The sequence below is a fragment of the Microtus pennsylvanicus genome, chromosome 10 (assembly GCF_037038515.1).
Source record: "Microtus pennsylvanicus isolate mMicPen1 chromosome 10, mMicPen1.hap1, whole genome shotgun sequence".
In the NCBI taxonomy this organism is placed as follows: Eukaryota; Metazoa; Chordata; class Mammalia; order Rodentia; family Cricetidae; genus Microtus; species Microtus pennsylvanicus.
Window position 1 is genome coordinate 45475414 of NC_134588.1, and position 22549 is coordinate 45497962.

General features: G+C 41.3%; 1 protein-coding gene across 1 annotated transcript; it reads right to left on the reverse strand.

The window, feature by feature from the left end:
* Positions 1-972: 972 nt before the first annotated feature.
* Tsen15 (tRNA splicing endonuclease subunit 15) lies at positions 973-21415 on the reverse strand. The gene is made up of 5 exons (XM_075988226.1): positions 21229-21415; positions 18618-18699; positions 18140-18275; positions 2209-2350; positions 973-1522 (listed from the first exon to the last, which is right to left on the reverse strand). Exons 1-5 carry the CDS (start codon positions 21355-21357, stop codon positions 1502-1504), a joined length of 510 nt encoding a protein of 169 aa, XP_075844341.1. The 5' UTR covers positions 21358-21415; the 3' UTR covers positions 973-1501.
* Positions 21416-22549: the final 1134 nt, after the last annotated feature.

Here is a 22549-nt window from a genome sequence, read left to right on the forward strand (position 1 = left end):
AACAGCCTTAAGCCACAGGGAACATTCAGAAATTGAGTCGACTCCCCAAGTGGTACGGTGAAATGGAGGGCTGTTGGTCTTGTCACCCAGCTCCCACCCACTAATCTGACACTTGTTAAACTTCACATTTCCATGTGAAAATGTAGATTGTTTTCTCTAGCACCGTGATGAAAGAATTCTTTACATGCAATCTATGTCGACCCAGCAGGAACTAAGGTGAGAACTCACACCTGAAGGTTCTGGAAGAGCCATACTAGAGTCACTGAGTCACCTTCTTCAAGACTGCGGGGGCAGCAAAGGGATCTGACACTGAACGTCTTTCATCAACAGAAGTGAAATCAGGAACGGGCAAGGGAGTGCAGATCAACCACAGACCAAGAAACCCTGTTACACTGTCATATTTCTGCCTTCTGTCGTCCTCTCTGTCCCTGCCACTGTTGCTTCCTGGTCAGCCACAAGATCAGGTGCAGAGGGGACAAGGCTTACATTACACAAGACAGAAGGCCCTCCTGCTGGACCTCCTGCTGGACCTCCTGCTGGACCTCCTGCTGTACCTCCTGCTGGATCTCAAAAAGCAACCAGCCATGCCGGAACAGCCCATTGTGACAAGGAGCTGAACATGGCCTCCACTATACAGAGTATCACAAGGCGTGGGCAGCTGTGGAAATCCAGCTGAGGGAGGAGGCGCATCTCAGTGACACTCAGCTAGGACTGCAGCCAACAAACCCAAGCCCAATTCACTGACCCATAAAAATACTAAGCCAGGCAGTGTTGAGACACACCTTTAATGTGAGCATTTGGAAGGTGGAGGCAGGTGGATCTCTGTGAGTTAGAGGCCACCCTGGTGTACAGAGCAAGTTCCAGGACAGCCAGGACTACACAGAGAAGCCTGTCTCAAAAGTAAAATAAATATGCTGTTACAAGATGCTCACTTTACCATGCAATGACGGATGACTACTATAGGTCTCAAGCTTTTTTTTTATTTTAAAACATTTTATTATAAAAGTAATACAAATAACAAATGAAATGTTGAGAGAAGACAAAGTTATCCATTCACTGCCCTGCCATCTTACTAGGACCAAAATTGGTAATTTGATTGTCTACTCTTATACCTCGGTGTGTCATCTGCATCCACAACTATGTTCTAATGCTCTTGTGTCAATTCTTTCATTGTAGCATTTTCTCATGTACTATTCATGGATACCGTCCATTGACTTGAGGTGTGGGATGATGTAGGCATTTATAGGTTCCCCCACTCTAAACATATCCTTGTATAAACCTGCATATAACTGCAATGTCTCTGGTAAAGTTCTAGGCTAACTACCCTATATTTGCAAGCAATATAGATTTTTCCACTTGAGAAGGTTTTATGCTGAAAGAAAGCTTATAGGTCGGGACAAGCTAAGCCAAGCCTGACTACCTCTGAGACAAAAGACGAAACAGGTCGATGCCCTCAAATCCAATCTTTCACGAATGAAATCAGCATCAAGACGAACAGATGTCATCTTCTGAGAGAAATATTCTGTAACGCAAAGGAAGAGGATCAGAATGTAGCTAGCGGAGAGCACATGCAAGAGTAAAACCAGACAGATATGCAATATAACTATCCCAATCAGTGTAAAACCAGACAGATATGCAATATAACTATCCCAATCAGTGTAAAACCAGACAGATATGCAATATAACTATCCCAATCAGAGTAAAACCAGACAGATATGCAATATAACTATCCCAATCAGAGTAAAACCAGACAGATATGCAATATAACTATCCCAATCAGAGTAAAACCAGACAGATATGCAATATAACTATCCCAATCAGAGTAAAACCAGACAGATATGCAATATAACTATCCCAATCAGGCTGACAAACGGAGAGGATGCATATGCCAACTATGTATTAAAACGTTACCAACAGGACGTCAAGTAACGTGGGGTTCTGTAGAAAGGCGTTCTGATTAAAACTGTCAATGGCCTTTGCATGTCACCTAGGTTATATGCATGATGAGTTCACAAACGCTATGGAGAAATAAATTCTCCAGAGGACAGGAGAATCAAATTATTTTTTCAAAAATAGCTAGGAACGCAGTGCTTTGCATAAGACAGGGGCAGTTTTCTGAGGGATAAAAACAGCCGTTTTTCCCTTGAAGCAGAAGCCCAGTGGCCATTTCTCCTCCACCAGTTTCCTGTCAGCTACTTCAAAACTGACCTGAGGGTCTGGCAGCATAAATCCATCTGTAAGCTTATAATAGACTATTGTGGAATCCGACTCCACAATGGCCAAAGTAAAAGACATGGGCAGTTCTGGATCACCTTGCAGTTTTCTAGACGCCTTCAAGATTTCCCTTATCCTGAAAATGAAGACAAAGTATGTTTGAGACTCACAGACACCCACTTAACGATAGATCACACAGTGTAAATTCTTGAGGGGAGAGTAGGATACTGCTGAGGCAATGTCTGAGCTTAAATATAAACATCTGAGGCTGTCTTCTCACATAGAACGCCCTAAGAAAGACTTACCCACTCAGATGAACTGTATCTGGAACCCACAAAATACAACGGTAGGAATGGTCTGTGCATCTAATTGGCTAAGGACTATAGATGCTAATTTTTCAGTTTCCCAACTTGAAAGCTTAGCGAACAAAGTGACGCTGGGGTCTATTATTTTAAATAGCTTGTAGGCTGCTGTGATGGGCACACCTGTGCCTGTAGCCTGGGCGGCAGAGGGAGGAGGGCACAGAAAATCAGAGACAAGCCTGCCTGGGTTACATAGAGTTTTAGGCCAGCTGGGGCTTACACAGTAAGTACCTGTCTCAAAATCCCTGAACTATAATGACCAGACTGCAATAAATACGTCCCTTGTTTCCACATACCATCTACAGCTACTACCATTGAATATGTTACTCCCCATTGGTCACTCTTTGGCCCAACTATTCACCTTCTGCTGTGAGGTTCTTCCAGTTTTTATTAACTTGGGGCAGGCAAGGGGACACATCGATAAAGACAGGCTGCAGGGGGCATCTTTCTGTATGTGGACATTTCAAATATTTCTGGTTAGTCTTTGTACATATCAGAATTATTAGACTTAAGTAGCAACAGTCCTACTATTTTCGTTACATAATTTGACAATGAAAATCTAAGAGAAAAATAGAAAAAAAACATTTAAAATTTTAGTTTGCTTGTCCTGGAAGATAATCCACCAGATCTAACTCCAGGCCTTCAAAATACTGTTACTTTTACTAACTACAAGCTAAAACTCCTTATTACCTACTCAAGAAGGGCTGTGATCAAAAATTTAGTAAAAATGTAACATCCCCAAACACTTTCTAAAACAAGTAAATAAAAATAAAAAGATTAGCTAGTTTATCATAAAGCAAATCAATTTCCAGTGGTTAAGAGCAGTTTCCAGATACTGGAGGCTGGAAGGTTTATTAGCATACTGACTTCTACACAGAATACACAAACGGTCCATGATTCTAAGTGCATGTCTGATCAACATATTCTAGATTATACAACTGTAAAAGTCACCTATCAATTTTTCCATTTAAATTATTTAATAATCTGATGGGGAAACCTTGTTAGCCAATTATCTTTTAAGATCCAAGTTAAGGCGTGGCTTTCTGGGACCAGGAGCAAAACAGGTAAACAGCCCAGGTATTCCTCTCTGTGATTCCTGCAGGGCACAGCTGAGTTTAGACTTTTCACTCCTGTTTCATGAGTTTCCCCCTTATAATAAATAAAAATATAATTGTTTTATCCAGTAGCTAGCCTGGTTATTTCCCGAATCGAGCTAATTTCTACAATAACCCTGTCCTTTAAGTTTTTTTTTTCTTCAAGTTAACAGGAGGAGAACATACTACAGTCTTTTATATTAACATTCTCAAGATTTCTGCCATTTGTTTCTAAACATTATTCTTTGGTATCATTTCCTTGCTTAAAAACTAACTTACTCTCCCCTACACTTTTTGTTTAAATTGTCATACATACTGCTCTTTAAAATTATTCATTTTATCTTATGCGTGTGAGTGCTTTGCCTACCCTATGTCTGTTCACCATATGTGTGCAATGCCCACAGAGGCCAGAAGAGGGTGCTGGATCCTCTGGAACTACAGTTACTGCTGGCTAGCTGCCATGTGGGCGCTGGAAAGCAACACTGCCCTTAGTCACTGCGCCATCTCTCTAGCCCCTCATCCTGTTTCTTACTATGCTATAAAGTTGGTGAATTAATGTTTACAGGAGTACAAAAGGAATTCAATTAAGATGATCTTTCCAACAAACAGTGCTCTAGATCGAAGACAGTGAGATCCTAAGTCCACATTAGATTATTTAAAGCTGAAATAAAGTCATGTAAGGGTCATGTAGTCACAGAGCGTAAGTACTGTTAACTGCCAGCTTTCCTACTTATGGAAAATATGTGGTATTCACACTTGCCTCCATAGTTATTGCTAAAGTAAATATTAACATTAATCTAAACTACACACTTATGCTGGCTATCATAGGAACTATTCACTTTTTAAAGTAGCCTGAATCCAAGACCCTGCCTTAGCTCTTAAAGGGATTCTATTTCTGTTGAATTGCACAACTGTGAGTCAGGGTCCAGAGAGATTCTTGTGAAGTCTTAGTGAGGACTTCACTATTCTGCTCTATGGAAAGGGGCCATGCAATAAAAACCATCAATGGATTGAAAGTCTTTAGTGTAACTATTTTCCTTCTTAAATGAATATCTTGCATATCACCATAGAACCTTCATCTGGCGATGGATGGAGATTGAGACAGAGACCCAAATTGGAGCACTGGACTGAACTCCCAAGGTCCAAATGAGGAGCAGAAGGAGGGAGAACATGAGCAAGGAAGTCAGGACTGCGAGGGGTGCACCCACCCACTGAGACGGTGGGACTGATCTAATGGGAGATCACCAAGGCCAATTGGACTGGAACTGATGGAGCATGTGATCAAACCAGACTCTTTGAATGTGGCTGATGGTGGAGGCTGGTGGAGAAGCCAAGGACAATGGCGCTGGATTTTGATTCTACTTCACAGACGGGCTTTGTGGGAGCCTAGTCTGTTTGGATGCTCACCTTCCTGGACCTGGGGTGAGTAGGGAGGACCTTGGACTTTCCATAGGGTAGGGAACCCTGACTACTCCTTGGACTGGAAAGGGAGGGGAAGGGGGGGGAGGGGAGGGAAGTGGGAGGAGGTGGAAATTTTCAATAAAAAATAAATTAAAAAAAAAGTGACAAACCTGTACCTAAATTGATAGCTACAGAAAAAGATAACATTTACAAGTTCTCTACTTTGAGTTAATATTTCCTACCAAGATGAGAATAAATAGACTAAGTTAGCTAAATTTTTAGCCATAAACAGTTTTTTATTTTTAATAATAACATATTTTAGCTAGGAGGTAGTGGTACATACCTTTAAGCCCAGCGCTCAGGAGGCAGAGGCAGATGAATCTCTGTGAGTTCAAGGCCAGTCTGGTCTACAGAGTGAATTCCAGGACAGCCAGGGCTACATAGTGAGATCCTGTCACAATAAATATAAATAAATAATAAAATTTAACAGAAACTAGAAAAAACGGGAAATGTCTTCATTATTATAAATGGCAGGATCAGAACTGTTTAGCTAATGCAGTTAATAAGAGGTAGTTTTCCCTCTAATAAGAACAGTGCTAAGATTTCTGCTTTTGTTGAGAAACACTAAGACCAACAGGAGTGGAAGAGCAGTGTTCCTAAGGAAGAAACTACAGTAAGATGACAGTCCTCCTTAAATGGATCCTTGGTTCAACATGGTCACACAAAATCCCCACGTTTATATAAGCCTCTCGTACCAGTTTAAAGAGCTGTGATGCAGTTATTTCCCAATACGCGACACATATAAAGCCTAGGACACGCCCACTAAACCCTGCAATAGACAAGCTGAACATGAATTTCCCTAACTGCAGAGTGTGATGAGAACAGGACACAGACAAAGAAGAAAAAACCTTGTTAAGACAGCTTTCTACAATTTCTTTTCTTGAGGATATGATCCACTGTTTAAACTGAAGATTGGAGCCGGGCGGTGGTGGCGCACGCCTTTAATCCCAGCACTCGGGAGGCAGAGGCAGGCGGATCTCTGTGAGTTCGAGACCAGCCTGGTCTACAAGAGCTAGTTCCAGGACAGGCTCTAAAACCACAGAGAAACCCTGTCTCGAAAAAACCAAAAAAATAAATAAATAAATAAACTGAAGATTGGTCTGTGTGTGTGCACATGCATATGTTCGTGTATGTGCATGTTGTATGTGTGTGCTTCTCCTAAGGTAAAGTGGTGAGCCATATGGGGATTTTATATTTCACACTACAAATGAGGGTAGAAATTTCCACTTCAGTCACCACTGAATTTCAATTGATATTTGTTTTCAGAATCCTAAACAGCAAAGTATTTTCAGGCTTACCCCAAACACCTAAGGTTAGAGAATTAACTCAGAGCTGTAAAGGAGGTTTTGTTTTCAGAGCTGAGGGCACTTACTGCCCAAATTAAATGGAAGTTCCCATTTCTGAGCTTGTTTATCCCTCTTGGTGGCATGTGTGGGAAAATTACCAGTGCATCTTCACAGTAGACGGACAAAATGCTACCTAGCTGCTACCCAACCACATGTGGGCAAGCTTACAAAGTTCCTTGTTCAAAATCTTGTCTAGTCTATTCTGAACATGTGTTTACTTAGGGCGTCATCTTCCTAGTCAAGACTTTGTTTCTTTTACAGTATACTGTATAAACTCACAAATATATTTAAGCCAACCAACCATGCTACCTTAGTCTAGTAAAAAAAAAAAAAAAAAACAAACTATGGATAACAATGGAGACTCTGAAGTTCTACTTTAAAATCACATGTGACTGTTAAGACCCACAGAAGGGCAACTTACTTAATCTTCAGTAATGCAAAACCGCATTTGGAAACAGAGAACACTCCATGTGAGCATGCCCTCTACACTAACAAGGATCTCTCCATGTGAGCATGCTCTCTACACTAACAAGGATCTCTCCATGTGAGCATGCCCTCTACACTAACAAGGATATCTCCATGTGAGCATGCTCTCTACACTAACAAGGATATCTCCATGTGAGCATGCTCTCTACACTAACAAGGATATCTCCATGTGAGCATGCTCTCTACACTAACAAGGATATCTCCATGTGAGCATGCCCTCTACACTAACAAGGATATCTCCATGTGAGCATGCCCTCTACACTAACAAGGATATCTCCATGTGAGCATGCCCTCTACACTAACAAGGATCTCTCCATGTGAGCATGCTCTCTACACTAACAAGGATCTCTCCATGTGAGCATGCTCTCTACACTAACAAGGATCTCTCCATGTGAGCATGAGCTCTACACTAACAAGGATATCTCCATGTGAGCACGCCCTCTACACTAAAAAGGGTTTCTCCATGTGAGCATGCCCTCTACACTAACAAGGATATCTCCATGTGAGCATGCCCTCTACACTAACAAGGATTTCTCCATGTGAGCATGCTCTCTACACTAACAAGGATTTCATTTTTTCCACTCAATGAAATCTCAGGGAGAAAATCTCAACTAAGTCCAGTAGAATTTTGCACAGAAAATTGCTGGCCCTGGCCTATTTTGATTGGTAGGTTTTAATGACTGTTATTATTTACTTAGAGGTTGGATATATGTCTATTTAAATTGCTTATCTGATTTTGATTTAACTTTGGTAAGTGGTATCTATCAAGAAAATTATCCATTTCTTCTAGATTTTCCAATTTTATTGAGTATGGGTTTATAAAGTATGACCTAATCATTCTTTGGATTTTCTAGGTATCTATTGTTATATCCCCCTTTTGTTTCTTATTTTGTTCATTTGGATATTCTCTCTTTGCCTTTTTATTAGTTTAGATAATGGTTTTCCTATTTTTGTTTATTTATTAAAGAACCAACTCTTTCTTTCATTGCAAAAAAGAATAGATATGTCAATAATAATCATAGCTGTTGGTTCTCAGTAACAACATTTGATGCTGATGGCAGACTTCCCCTTTTCATAATTCTCCACAGATGACTGCTATATGATAAAAAGGGGGATTGATTTTTAATAAATTGATATAACTAATTTGACAACCAGACTAAATCAAGACAAAGTCAAAATTGTTTGGGTAATGTCCCTATATCAAGTTATTTAAACCATTTTCATAAATCTTAAATTTTATTTTTCTCTAATGATCCTAAAAGCAGAGCCTGAAATCTTTAGAAATTTGCAGTGAGAACAAGAAGCTGAGGAAAACAATATTTTCAACTAAAACATGTTGAACTAAAATGAACCATGAACTAAAGATCATATTAACTTTTATGCACAGGAGTGTCTCCTGCTGCACTCGCTGTGGCTAAGCAAGGATGTATGTGCTACAGCCCTGGCTCCAGAAGGCACCGACTGCTCCATCAGCCTCATCCTGCTGTACAGAACGGTACCTCATAATGTGGATCTGGGGCAGCTGAGAAGTCGCTTGGAAGCAGAAACAGCAAGAAAGCTGTGTTCTTCCATGGGCTCAGTCCTCAAGAAAAGCTCCAGAGAGAACAGGCCACAGCTTTGGGAATCAGGCCAATACTTCCCAATTTATAAAAACAAAAAACCAGGCAGCTGAACTCACAACAGAGCTGCTGAAGAATCAAGTGCCTGTGTGGCTACTCACCTCACTGAGAAGTCATTTTGGTGAGGGAGAGAGGGAGACAGAGAGAGGCGGACGCTTACCCTTTTCTTAGGGTAAGAGAAGAAAATGAGTCAATTGAAAAAAGTTGTCAGGACTGGGTTTCATCAGCAAGCAGTGGCTCCCACAGAGGTGGCATGAGGACATGTGTCCTGATTACCGAGGGAGCCAAACAGTACAAGTTATTTTATCAGGTACTAGACTTCAGGCCTCAAATAAGAGTGGCTGCTAAATAAACTTATAAAAAAGCCACACTTTCAGAAAGGAGTGTTTTTAAAGTACCAAGTCATTATTCAAGAAGACAATGTGGCATTTAAGTATTAAATCCCAGCCAGATGAGGTGGTGCATGTCTACAAGCCCAGTACTCAGGAGATAAGGCAGGAGGACCATCATGTGGCCAGCCTGGGCTACAAAGTGAATACCAGGCTACAGAGCAAGACCTGTCTTGAGAAAAAAAAATTAAATCAAATACCTAACAATTAAGTAGAAATGATATAAAAAAAAAACCTGGTTTTTCTCATCGTTTATTTCATAAGACAACACAAGGGGACAGAGGCTGAAGGGGCAAGATGCATACGGGTGAAAAGAACACAGTGAAAGGTGAGGCGAGCACTGGTGAACTGTCTCATCAGCCTAGTGACTGTTCTGGGAGTACACCGCAGTTACAGCGGAAAGATGGGAACTGGTGAGTCTGCAAATTAACAGCAGAGCGCAGACTTTCTCTCTCACTGTAAACTCTTGGAAGGAATATGGTTAACAAATATCCTTATACTCTTTAGTATATTACCTATCAAGTCTCTGCCTCAGGAACCTAGTCAATCCACAAATGAACACTAGGTTATGTGCACCAACACCAGGCTAGGCACAGGCTAGGCACTGGGGGCAAAGCAATGAACTAAGTGAAGCTCTGCTTCCATGGAACTTACTTCCTAGCGGAGAAACACTGACATAAGTAATCAAACAATACCAAACACGCAGTATGTGCCAAGTGTTGTAATATAACACCTCAGAAAGTGCAGAAATGATGGCTCAGGCCACAGTGAGGAAGCTGTGGCAGAGACGGTAAGAAACTGCCAGATGCATTCTAGGGAAAGAGAGCATTGGTGATCATTTGTCAAATATGAGGAATAGGAAGAATATATTCCTCTCTCTCCTCCTACACACACACACACAGCCCACCTCACCCCCATGTGTGTGGGAACTTCAGAATGAACAGAATTGCTATTCCTAACCTGGGGAATTCACAAAAGGAGCAAATGTAGGGTGAATTCGACATTAAGACATCGATCTTAATCCTAATTAGAGACGCCTTGTAGAACACAGTAGACATGTCAGGTAAAGAGTTACATATATGACTTGAAGTTCATAGTGGAGGCTGAAGTGGAATTAGAAGGTATAAACTGGGAGCCATCAGCTGATGGGGGAAGCTTTGTTAACTAACCATCTTTAAGAGGTGGAACTGAGTTAAGGCGTGGCTTCCTGGAGCCCAAGAGAAAAAACTGGGGCATGGACCAGGTGCTCTCTCTCTGTGGTACTCTCGCGACACAGCTGAGCTTGGACTTCCCATTCCTGTTTCGTGAGTTTTCCCCTTATAATAAATAAAAATATAATTGTTTTATCCTTTAGCTGTTATTAGCCTGGTTATTTCCCGTATCGAGCGAATTTCTACAATCAGTATACTGACAACATATAAAACCACGGACCAGGGGAAGCTACTAGGGAGTGAGCGTGAAGAGAAAAGCGCTGAGCCCCAGAGCTTTCCAACACCTAGAGGCCAGAACCTTGGAGAGGTTCCGCACAAGTGAGGAGGACATAAAGGAGCACCGCACACCCTCAAGCTCCAAGGATGCTCCTTTACTAACAGCCGCCTGCGCCTGCTGTATGGGGATGGGAATGAGCACCGCCTACCATTCCTGGCGCTGTTTCCTACAGACCCGGGGTGGCAAACTCCTGCTGTAGCTTTCTCTTACCTCTCAATCCCTACTCTAATTCCTTTCTCCTTCAGTGGCACAGGGCTTCTCCTGGAGTATTGCTTCCCGGGATGGTTACTTTTGAGACCTTCTCTCTGTCTCCCCCCTCCCACTACACATCTCTCCCTTGCCCCACCCACATACACAAAATACAGAGCACTCTCACTAGCTGTAGGCAGCTGCTGCCTCTGCCATTGCTAATCCCAGTCACAATAAACCTGTCATAACTTTCAGGCTTTCTTCAGCTTGATAATTTGCTTCCACAATTACTTCTGCTAAAAACCTCCTTCTCACAAGCCTCAATGTCTGTGCTTCTTTCAAATAAATGACTTGTGTTCCAGGGGGTGTTCCCAGACTCCCCCTTTCCTCCTAGACCTCTGCAGTCTTCCTCAGTGTCCTTGGCACTGAAAGGACTCCAGCCAGCCCAAGCGTGGCAAACAAGTCATGACCTTCTCCCCCATTCCCTCTGCCTTGCTAAAAGCAGTTACATTACATACCTAAAGCTAGCCACCAAGGTCTTTTCCCTTATTTGGTCAATTCCTCCTCCTAAGGCTGACTACCAAGATCCAGTTATCAAAGTACTGAAGTCCAGCAATCAAAAGCCCCCCTCCTTAGGCTACCCTAATTAACATGCCCAATTAAAATCAGATACTTCATCCTAATGTGGAGTTTCCCCTTTTACCTTTATAAACCATCATTTTCCTATGTGCTGTGTCTGTCTCCTCCCTAGCTAGAGGCAGTCCTTTGTCCCTCCAGGACAAACATCCCTGCCCCCTCTCTCTTGTTCCCTTCCCCTTCTTCCTCATCCTCTATCTCCTATCTGTCTTATTCCCTGCCCTCTGTCCCTGTGGGACAAACAAACATTGTTCTGAGAACTTGGACTTGGGGGTCCTAAGTGATACCAATTTCTCACAGACACATCCCTCGGCACACTCAATCACACTGGGTATCATAGGTCCCTCAGCCCTGGACTCTGAGCATCTAGTAGCAAAGGTCTGTGATACTGTGTTCCCTTGGTACCAGGCATCCAATAGAAAGGAATAAAAGCATGAGCAATCTGAAATCTTTCTCTCATCTTCTCCCTAAAACATCTTTCCATTTATCCTTTTGATAGCCTAAAATTATATTCATACTTATTTATATTCACTGTATGTAATGGTTAAAGTATAATTATATAAATTTTTAATATTCTTAGCACTTTACTGTAAGAATAGTAAATAAGATTTTAATTCTCCCTATACAGTACAGTGTTTTAAAATATCAGCTCTTCTCCCTGCAAATCCATTAATGCAACTGGCATACACATAAATAATTTATCCGTTTCTATTGTGTAGGAGACTGCTGTGATATCTCGCTGGGACAACACTAACAGCTGATAAAGTACTTGTGTAAGTAATCATGTCTCTTAAAGAAGAATTATCATTGACGGTCCTCAAAGGCTAAGTAGAGAAAAAAACTCTAACAAAGAAAAAAGACTGCAACTCATGTGATTCAATGCAGGGAGAAAGAAAGTGCACCTTCTGAGAGCACTGTGGCTAACAGGATATGGTATGACTACGTAAGTTAGGCAAACGAGGAAAACCAAAACTAGGATCCCTAAGTTTGGCTCCAAGAGTCTTCACTGCACGAGAGTCTTCACTGCACGAGAGTCTTCACTGCACGAGAGTCTTCACTGCACGAGAGTCTTCACTGCACGAGAGTCTTCACTGCACGAGAGTCTTCACTGCACGAGAGTCTTCACTGCACGAGAGTCTTCACTGCACGAGAGTCTTCACTGCACGAGAGTCTTCACTGCACGAGAGTCTTCACTGCACGAGAGTCTTCACTGCACAAGAGTCTTGCCAAAGGAGCCTCACTGGCCTAGGATGAGCAGGCTTGGGCTTTCGGCTCTCTAGAGGTGGCCTAGCAGGCAGAGTATTGACATCGCTTCCTAATCTGCAGAGTGGCACCCGAACTAGAAGTCATACCCAGAAAGAGGACTCTGACATGATTTTTCTCTCACCTGGAGGATGCCACTATTTGTGAGACTAGGAGGCTCCATCCTTACTTGCATGGCTAACACCGAGAAAGTTTTGTAGTTTAGCCAGCTATTGTTAAGGACATGATTTTACAACATCATGTGAAAAACAGCACCCCATAACTCTGTGGATTTTATGATCATGTAATAAAGGAACTTTTCTCAGATCATTTTAAGCACATATAACTACAGAAAGACTCAGGTGTGCTAGCTATGGTCCAAGTTTCAGCCCTTCTGGTATCTTACTGAAAAACTGAAATTGAAATTGAGAAAAAAATATATAAGGTCTATAAGGAGGAAACAAATCACGAGTACTCAAAACACTGAAAACAAAACAAACAAAAAACAACCTTTTCTTTTTTCTTTCTGAGCCTTGCTGTAAGGTACTTACAATATTTCTCTTTTCTAGTCACCTGTACCCAACCCTTTCCCAAACGCCTGAAACACTATAATCATGGCTTCAGTGTGACGAACCTCTGCTCGTGATTCTCAGCAAAATTCAGGAGCAAAGTAGCTTTTCTATGAAAGAATGTGTACTCTAACAGCTGTGAGTATATATGATCATGCTAAAATGCTTAGTTTTACTTTCCACCCAAAGAGAAGCCTTCGTTTTCAACATCAGCATTGAAAATGATAGAACAAGCCTCTAACTTATGCGGGAAGCCCTTGTTGTGTCATTGTTTTTAAGTGTGTGTGTGTGTGTGTGCGCGCGCACATGTATATGTGTGTGGTGTGGTGCACACTGCATAAGACATACATGTGAAGGGACCAGAAGAGGATGCTGAATGCTTTCTTCCGTTGTTCTTTGTGCCATACGCAGCCCTTTAAAATCGAGTCCCTCCAGAACCTCACTGTTTTGGCTAGGCAGGCTGGCTGGCCTGCCTGCAAACAAACTCTCAAGATCTGCCTGTTCTGCCCCTCAACACTGGAGGGACAGGCACATGGCTGGCTTTTTACACAGGTGCTAGGGTTTGAACTCAGATTCTTAGTCTTACAGAGAAAGCACTCTTACCCACAGAGCTACAGGCCCAGTTTCATCTTCAAACCCATCAGCTCTGTGACCTCTGTGCAAATCTACGGCCGTTACTTCATAGCACTACTTTGTCCGGGGGAAAGCATTTACCCCCACAGGCCTTTACCAAAGTGTTATGTTGATGCCTTAGAGCATTAGATTGATTTAAACAGAAAACAAGCTGAAGCTCCATGCATATGGACACACCATTTTAATGTGTGTCTAAAACTGTGACAAGCTAGTTTACCTACACTCATATAGACCCTCACTCATTCAAGTACTCATACAACTTGTAGGGTAAAAGGGACAACTGGAGCAGGAAACCAACCAATCACTGAGCACCCTCTGAACCCAGAATCAGTGAAAGAAACACACCCTGGATCTGAGACTTGGGCCAGGGAAAGAAACATAAAAGTCAGACCCATCTCTGCCCCTGACCAACTAAACTAACCAATCCCTAAGCAGGGAAAAACTAACCGATTCCTCTTTTCCCTGGGAAAACTCCGCTCCTATGAAGCGCTATATAAGCCTCTCTGCCTTTTCAGTTAGAGGCCACCATTTATCCCTCCATGGCAGAGTCAGCCACTCTCCTGGACTCCTCCTTCAATAAATCTCTTTCTCAAAAGAGTCTTGGGTGATGACCTTCATTAGCAGGAGCAGAATAGAAGAACCTGGCTGGGATGTATCCTGTATACATCCACCTTTAAGTATATCCTGGCTTCCTGATAAGTCATGATATCTCTGTAACTCTACAACTGCAGCACATTCCCATACACAACTTGCAATGGAATCTGTCTGTCTAGTGCCAGAAACTATGAAAACAGAGCCACCAGGTCCAAGCAGGACCTGCAAGCCGGAAATGCAAGCAAAACAGCCTAGAAATGCTGAGAAATGTAGCCAGATACAGTGATATTAAGAACTGACATTAGGAACTGCCCAGGACATTTACCTTTTAAGGAACCAGCAAATATACACTCTACAGCATTTGCCACTCAACACTCAAAAGGCGAGACAGCTGCTAAATGGTTTAACTGATACAGCAGGATTGTTGTTGTCTGCACTGAGGAGTAAGAGGTCTATAACTACACTGCAGTTAGCATAACAGTTAATGAGTGACCGCTGCCAAGTCTTACAAATTCTAAAATGTGTACCGTATACAAGGAGTTATCATTGCAAATTCATATGAAACTGCATGCCAACAGACTGCTTACTCCTTTGGCTCTGTGGTTTAATATGCTTCCCATTTCCCTATTAATAAAAATATTATCTACAGTTTTGTTAGGAATATATAGCATTAAGAATAACAGTCTCATGAAGCTGACCAGCACAGCTTCAGACAGTGCCTCAAAACCCATGTGCTCCACCTTTAAGCCCAGCACTCAGGAGGCAGAGGCAGGTGGATCTCTGTGAGTTCGATCGAGGCCAGCCTGATGTACAAGAATTGGTTCCAGGACTGGAGAGATGGCTCAGGCAATGCTCTGCTCTTCCAAAGGTCCTGAGTTCAATTCCCAGCAACTACATGGTGGCTCACAACCATCTGTAATGAGGTCTGGCACCCTCTTCTGGCATACACACAGACAGAATATTGTATACATAATAAATAAATAAATAAATAAATATTTTTTTTAAAAAAAGAGTTGGCTCCAGGACAGGCTCCAAAACTTAGTATTCTTGATAATATATCAGTCTCATTCACTCACGTTCCCACATAGCTCTTGAGTAGGAGTCAAAGGGGAAAGCAGCACTGAGAGGTCAATTACTGTGAAAGCAAGCATAAGTTCTTCTGTGAGAAGGAGAGCTATTCCACACCCTGGGAAGGGCTCTGAGAAGGCTTAAAAAGCTCTTGGCCATGGTTATGTGATATGAGTATTTTATGATAACTCAAATTTGTAATTATGAGCTTATGTAATGATTATATATTATTATATAAATTCTGTATCTGACGTTTACAATAAAATATCTTTTAAAATTCAATTTAAAAATTGTATTTTAAACAAGGGGCAGAGGAAAAAGCCTGCAGTATAAGCACAGGGGCCTAAGTCTGATCCTCAGAATCCCCATTAAAAACAAAACAAGCCAAGCAGTGGTGGCACACGCCTTACACACCTTTAACCCCAGCACTGGAGGGGCTGGGGCACGTGAGGAGATGGGTCTCTGAGTTCAAGGCCAGCCTGAACTACAGTGAGAGTTCCAGAGTAGCCAGGGCTACCCAGAGAAATCATATCTCAAAAAAACCAAACCAAATCAACAACAACAGGAACAAGCACAAGGGTATGAGCCTACCATCCTAGCATGGGGCAAGCAGACAGGAGGTCCCTCGTGCTCACTGGCCACCAACCTAGCCTACTCCATTGAGTACCAGGTGAGTAAGAGTCACAATAACGATATAATCTAAATTAAACTTTGCATATCTCTTCTACATTGCCCACCAGAGTGTAAACTGATAGCAACTCTTCTCCAAGAACACCACAGCAGTAACAGTCACGAGGTAGATATCAATGCTGGACGTCCAATCACGGCCTTAGGAAAACTCTCAAATCTAAGTATAAGAGCTGCCAATAAGGCTGCTCATAGTGAAGCAGCGCAACTTGGGGAAAGTGAAAATAGTGAAGGCCTTTGTGATCTAGAAGACCTTCCCCTCACTTCGCACCCTTGCCCTCTCTCTCCTGAGTCCTGGCCATTCACTGGGCTCTTTACTCGTAGGCAATCTCACCACGCGCTAATCAGACCCCACGAGGCACCCACTGCCAACGCTGCTCAGTTACTCGCAGATCTCCCACCACATGGTCCTCAGTGACCTTTCATACAGTTCCTCACATGTGGTGACCCCAACCATAAAATTATTCCACTGCTCTTCATAACTCTAATTTTGCTACTGTTATAAATCATAATGTAAATACCTGATATTCAGGATATCTCATATTAGCCCTTGTGGAGGTGGTAACACACAGGTTGGGTTGAGAACTATTGCTGTCCCAAACGTGGTATCAGTAGACTTTCCTGTCCTAAGATTAAATGCTGATCTGTCCTCCATAGCCCTGCTACTCAATTACCTAGTACAGTTCCCAAAACACATTAAATGAACTATTTGAACAGAGGACAATTTTGTTCTTATACCATCCCACCCAATAATAATCAAACGAGAAAAAAGAAAAAATTATTTTGCAAGTCAACATTTGTACCAGAATAAATATTAATTTCATGAAGACATCTTGATCAATATGCCATCACCAACACAAGAATGCACTCAATACATATAGAATTAAATTTTACTATTCTAAGCAATATTATCTAACAGATGGTATTCATATCATAATGAAATAATAGTAGAAGCCAATAGAAAAATTACAGTAAACATACAAACCCACTAGGATTTACTATGTACTTGAATGATCAGAGGGCTACTGACAAAGTCAGGGAGGGGACTTTAAAATTTCTAGGATCAAATGAAAATGAAAACACAAAAAAACTTAGGGGTATAGCAATTAGTAAAGAAAGCTCAAAGCTATAGTGCTTCAGTTAAAAAGTGAGAGGGTCTCAAATAAATAACTTAAAGGTTTGAGAACCATAAGAAAAACCAAACTCAAAAATAATAGATGGAAAAACAATAATGATGGAGCAGAAATCGATGAAATGGAAATAAAGCAGAATTTACAAAGAACCAAAGACACTAAGAACTCATTATTTACAAACATAAAACAGACAACCAAATTAACCAGAGGTAGGGAATGACTGAACCAAAAATCTGGAGATAAAAGATACTAATGAAATTCAGAGGCTCATTAAAGAACTGTTTGAAAATCTAGACTCCAATAAATTGGAAAATGTATAAGAAATTGATAGAAATACTGTCTATCAAACTTAACAAACCTAATGGATATAAACTTAAAAGATCTATAAATAGTAATGCAATTAAAGCAGGAATCTCCCAACTAAAAAAAAAAAAAAGGAAAAGAAAAAGAAACAACAACAAAAACCACAACATGGTTTCACTGTGTGTGTGGAATTTGGGAATTGTAAGAGGTGATAAAATGGAGAACTGACTGCTGCAAATAAAGGCGAAAGGTGATTATTCATAGGAAAATGGGAGCCCTTTACTGTTGTATCATTTAAAAAAAAAAACATTGAAACTCTTAGTAACCTTTTAAAAATTAAAAACAGACCTTTACTTAGAATTCCAGACAGGAAATCCACCTTAAGCTAGACACAAAGATGATGATTATAAAAGAAAGAGCAGACACATATGGTCATATTCAAATTAAGATATTACTCATTTAAAACATACCTTAAAACAGTAAGGTGTGAGTTTAAAAACTAAAAATAAGGCCAATGAAAGATTATGGATTAAAATATAAAAAGAATTTATAAAAGTGGGAAAAAAAACATAAAAAAACTTACAGGCAATGAGTTTGTTAAACTAAGACAAGAAGTACTCACTCACCTGTTATGGCTGAGGGAAGCAGAAATGGGTGTGGGCACCACAGTCTGTAGCCCCTCCCCTTCTATCTCAGTGCCAAGGAGGCAGATAAGCTGTAGTTCTGGTATTCCTACACAGTTTACTTCATGCCAACTTTTACCTGAAAGAGCACCAAGAAAGCACTCCTTGAGAACAAAAGATAAGCGCTCTAAACTTCCCATATGCAGTAGAGCCAACTTCACTCAAAAGATAAGCACGCTAAATTTCTAATATTCAGGAGAGCAAACTTCACCCGTAATACAACTTCCTCTCTTTATTTTTCTGATCTTTTCCACAACTTAGTAATTCTCAGCGTAAATGAACAGAGATGTGTAAAATTAGCAGAAAGAATTACTAGTAAATAAAAAGTGTTTGCTTATTATATGTGAACAATGCTATAGGACAACCCAATTCCGCAACCTCCCACACTCCAATAGCAAAACAATATAAGCAAGGAACTTACTCTCCATGAGATCCAGGTAAACCAAGAATGCTATATAAACTTGGGTGGCATCTCCTATATCTAATTCCATCATTTCTAAGTACTGAAAGTCAAAACATAATTGTTAAATAGAGAAGGAAATAGCTCAATATTTTTTTCATTTAACAAGTATTCACTAAGTGCATGCATATTATATGTATGTATGTATATAAGCTCTCTTCCAGATTTAATGGAAATTAAAAAGAAAGGTCTTATCTCTGCCCTAAAAAAAAAATCTGCAATTGTTAACACATGCATACAGCCTCCCTTGCTGCATCCAAGACACCACCCTTATCAATCACAAAATCTACGAAGGTTCATGTCCCTTATATGAAATGCAAGAATATTTGCATATAACCTGGCAATCCTACCACAATTACAATACAGAATACAATCTAAGTGCTGTATGTTTAGGAATAATGACAATAAAAGTTATGATGTATAGAGTATATGGGAAATTTTTTCAAGTGTTTTCAATAGCAAACCGTCCATATACGTAGAACTAGCTATCCTTAATACTGTTAGGCAAATGAGTTATACAACAATGACAGAATGGGAAGTGTTCTCAGGTGATGAACTGGCAAATGTTTCATGACAGACTGGATGCAAAACAAGCCTGGTAGGACTTGAGCATGGAGGAGAAGAGTAATAGTGTGTGTAACTATGGAGGGAAGATAAGCTGCATATATCCAAGAGTCTACAAAGAACATACCGACCAGGAGCAGAGAAAAGTTAAGTATGATTTTCATTGGCTTATGTTATGGGATGCGCTGTTTCTCTGGCCTCTAATTTGCAAATAGAAAAACTTCTGCTAATTTCCTCACCACTCTCTTAAGTGGGAGTTATTTGAGTTTTAAGAAGTAAACTACTGCCGGGCGGTGGTGGCGCACACCTTTAATCCCAGCACTTGGGAGGCAGAGGCAGGCGGATCTCTGTGAGTTCGAGACCAGCCTGGTCTACAAGAGCTAGTTCCAGGACAGGCTCCAAAACCACAGAGAAACCCTGTCTCGAAAAAACAAAAACAAAAAACAAAAAAAAAAAAAAAAAAAGAAGTAAACTACTTCTTTCAGACTTGCTGTTTGTTACAGGAAAAACAGGTTGGACAGGGTGGGCATCTGGGTGTCCCAAGTCTCAAGAAGTGCTTGACAATAGTACTGAGACATAATTTGGGGTCAGGCTACAAGGTCCATGTGACAAAGCTAAAGATGAATTTTATCCATGTAGAGTACTATGCGTTTCTGATTCAAAGAATCAAACAATAAGCTTGTAAATGGGGAAATCCAGTAACATCTTAAGCAATTTTCAAATTAAGTAACTAAAGGTTAGAACTGGAAAACATATATTATTTCTTTTCCTTTTTAAATCAATTTGTTGATCCTGGAAGAAAAAAAATCAACAGGAAGATTTGGTAGTCATTAGCTTCAAAGCGAAAAGACTCTGAAAGCAAGAAAATTGTCTAAAGGCAACATCAAACCTAAATGTGGTTTTAAAAGGTTACTAGTAAATACTTATATAGTGCTTTTTTATGTCAAACACTTTATGAAAATGTCCCTGAGGATAAGTACACTATTATCCCGTTTTTAAGTGAAAAGACTGTGATATACTGAGACACGTCAAAAAATTGAAGAACAGTGAGGTCAGCCAAGTCAAAACGAGTCAAAGTTGGTAAAGAAAAAAGATTCAAACTGGAGAAGTCTGAATTGGAGTTGTCCACCATGTTCCTAGTCGCTATCTCTGTTTCTCTGTCTCTCTTGCTCTCCCCTTCCCCGTTATTTGTTATACTTTGTTAAGTTTGTTATTTTTGTTAAATTTATAACATTTCCATGCTATTGTTTTTGGTGAAAATGAATGGAAGAGAGCAAGAAAACATCAAGCTTCAAAAAGTAGGGAAAGGTTCTTCTTTTCAGAATTGTATTTTCAAATATTCCCCTTTCTCGATTATTTTAGATGCTTATTAAGTTAATAACGCAAAAGGAAAAGTTGCCATTTTATTACTGTACCAATCCAGTTTTCAAGATCCTTACACAACTGTCATTCGTTATCAGCATACTGTTTGTGGCTTTACGGAGACAAACCACCAGTATTCCAAGCAGAGGTTAGCAAAAGACTATCCTTATTTTCCCTGAGGCCAACAACGTTAATAGAACTTGCTCAAACTTTCGGAGAATCCGAAAAATTGCAATTCTGTTCCCATACAGAATGAAGATGCACACACTTTGGGCCCAAGGCTACGTGTAATGTGCCTGTGTCTAACTAACCACTTTATTTGCTGACCCTTACATCTCAGCCACAGCCCACAGTTGGGTTAACTGTGGATTCAATCAGTTCATCCCAGAAAGGACTACCTAGTTAGGAAAACAGGTATTACTGGACCGCTTATCAGCGGCCTCTGGATTAAGAGCCGCTTTGGCAGAGTGAGAGTAGTAGTGTTAGTCATATAAACAAACAAAAATTGATACTGCGGGCGACCTGCGGCCGAGCACACGGGTCGCCCCCGCCGCGAGGTTGACGTGCGTCCTCCGCCCACACGCGGGCGGAGGGGTCGCGGTGAGGAGGGCCGGTTCGGCGCCCGGCTGGCCTCGCGCCTCCTGACCTTAGGGTGTGTGCCCATCCAGGCGTCCTCGGGAGCCCACGTGTGGGGGGTGGCGCCGCCAGCGCGAACGGGACCCGGGCCAAGGCCGCTACAGCCCGGGGTAGGCTCGGAATCGCTGCGCTCCTCCATGCCGCCCGCTCAGAGACCGTGGTGTCCGGCAAAGCCTGCCCGGGCTGCAGCCGAGCCCAGCGCGCCGCAGTTCCGCTTCCCGCCGCGCACACTGGGCGGAGAGTGCCGGCCACGCCCCCTGTCGGGAGGAGGGTGGGGAGATGCTCTCACCTGCGCGCACGCGCTTGGAAGCCCCTCATCCCCCCCCTTCCCCCCCCTCCCCCCCCCCCCCGGCCTTTATTTTTATTTGTATTTTTCCCCTATCTGGGCAGGTTGTAGAGTGGGGGAAGTTCGCTACTAACCTGACTTCAGATACCTTCGGCCCTTCGTTAAGTACTTATTCTCGCCTGAGAAATGAAGGCTTCTATCCTGATCTTAAATTCCTGAGAGCAGGAAAAGGCCCATTCAATTTCCTACCGTCGAAGTTTAAAGTAAAAACATAGTTTTAGAGGAGAGGGTAGAAAACGTTGAAGAAATGATGGTCAAATTTTTCACAATTTTAATGAAATACATTTAGGTTCAAAATGATAAATGAATATCAATTCAAAGAGACATGAGTTCATGCTGTCCCAAAACTGCTGTAAACAAAAGAAAAAGAGAAAACTTTGAACAAGGTATCAGAAAACTAAACACAAGGAAACTCTACCTACAAAGATTCATAAATTACCCTCAAATATGTTATGTTCAGATGAAATCATTATCTTTGCTTCCACAAAACAGCTATGGAGCCCCATCCCCCAAAGCAAATAGTATTAAAATTAGGAGGCTCCCTGGAGTACCAAACACTGGTGCTACTTCAAGCAATTGGAAATGAATAGACCTTCTTTCTGGCTCCTAAAGACTTAAATCAGTTGAAGAGTTAATAGCATTTGGTTGCTAATCTGAGAAAGGGGATCCAGTAATTCAGAAAAAAACATCCAAGGAGATTAGATCCTATGTGAGTGAGACTGAAGCTCAGAAGGGACAATTTATCTACCCTACATTTAGAGCGCAGAGGGTGAGTAGCAGGGAGGAGGGGAGAGAAACCTGGAAAGAGAAAGAGAGTGCTAGAAACTGATTTTTCAAGTGAATTAAAATCTTTTGTCTAGAAAAATAATGATTCATGCACACTTATATATAAAGTGCTTCTGACTTTTAATTTCACTGTCTATTAAGAGTTGAATGAAAATGGAATTTTTGCTGCCAGATTAAGAAATGAAGACTTTAAAGGAGG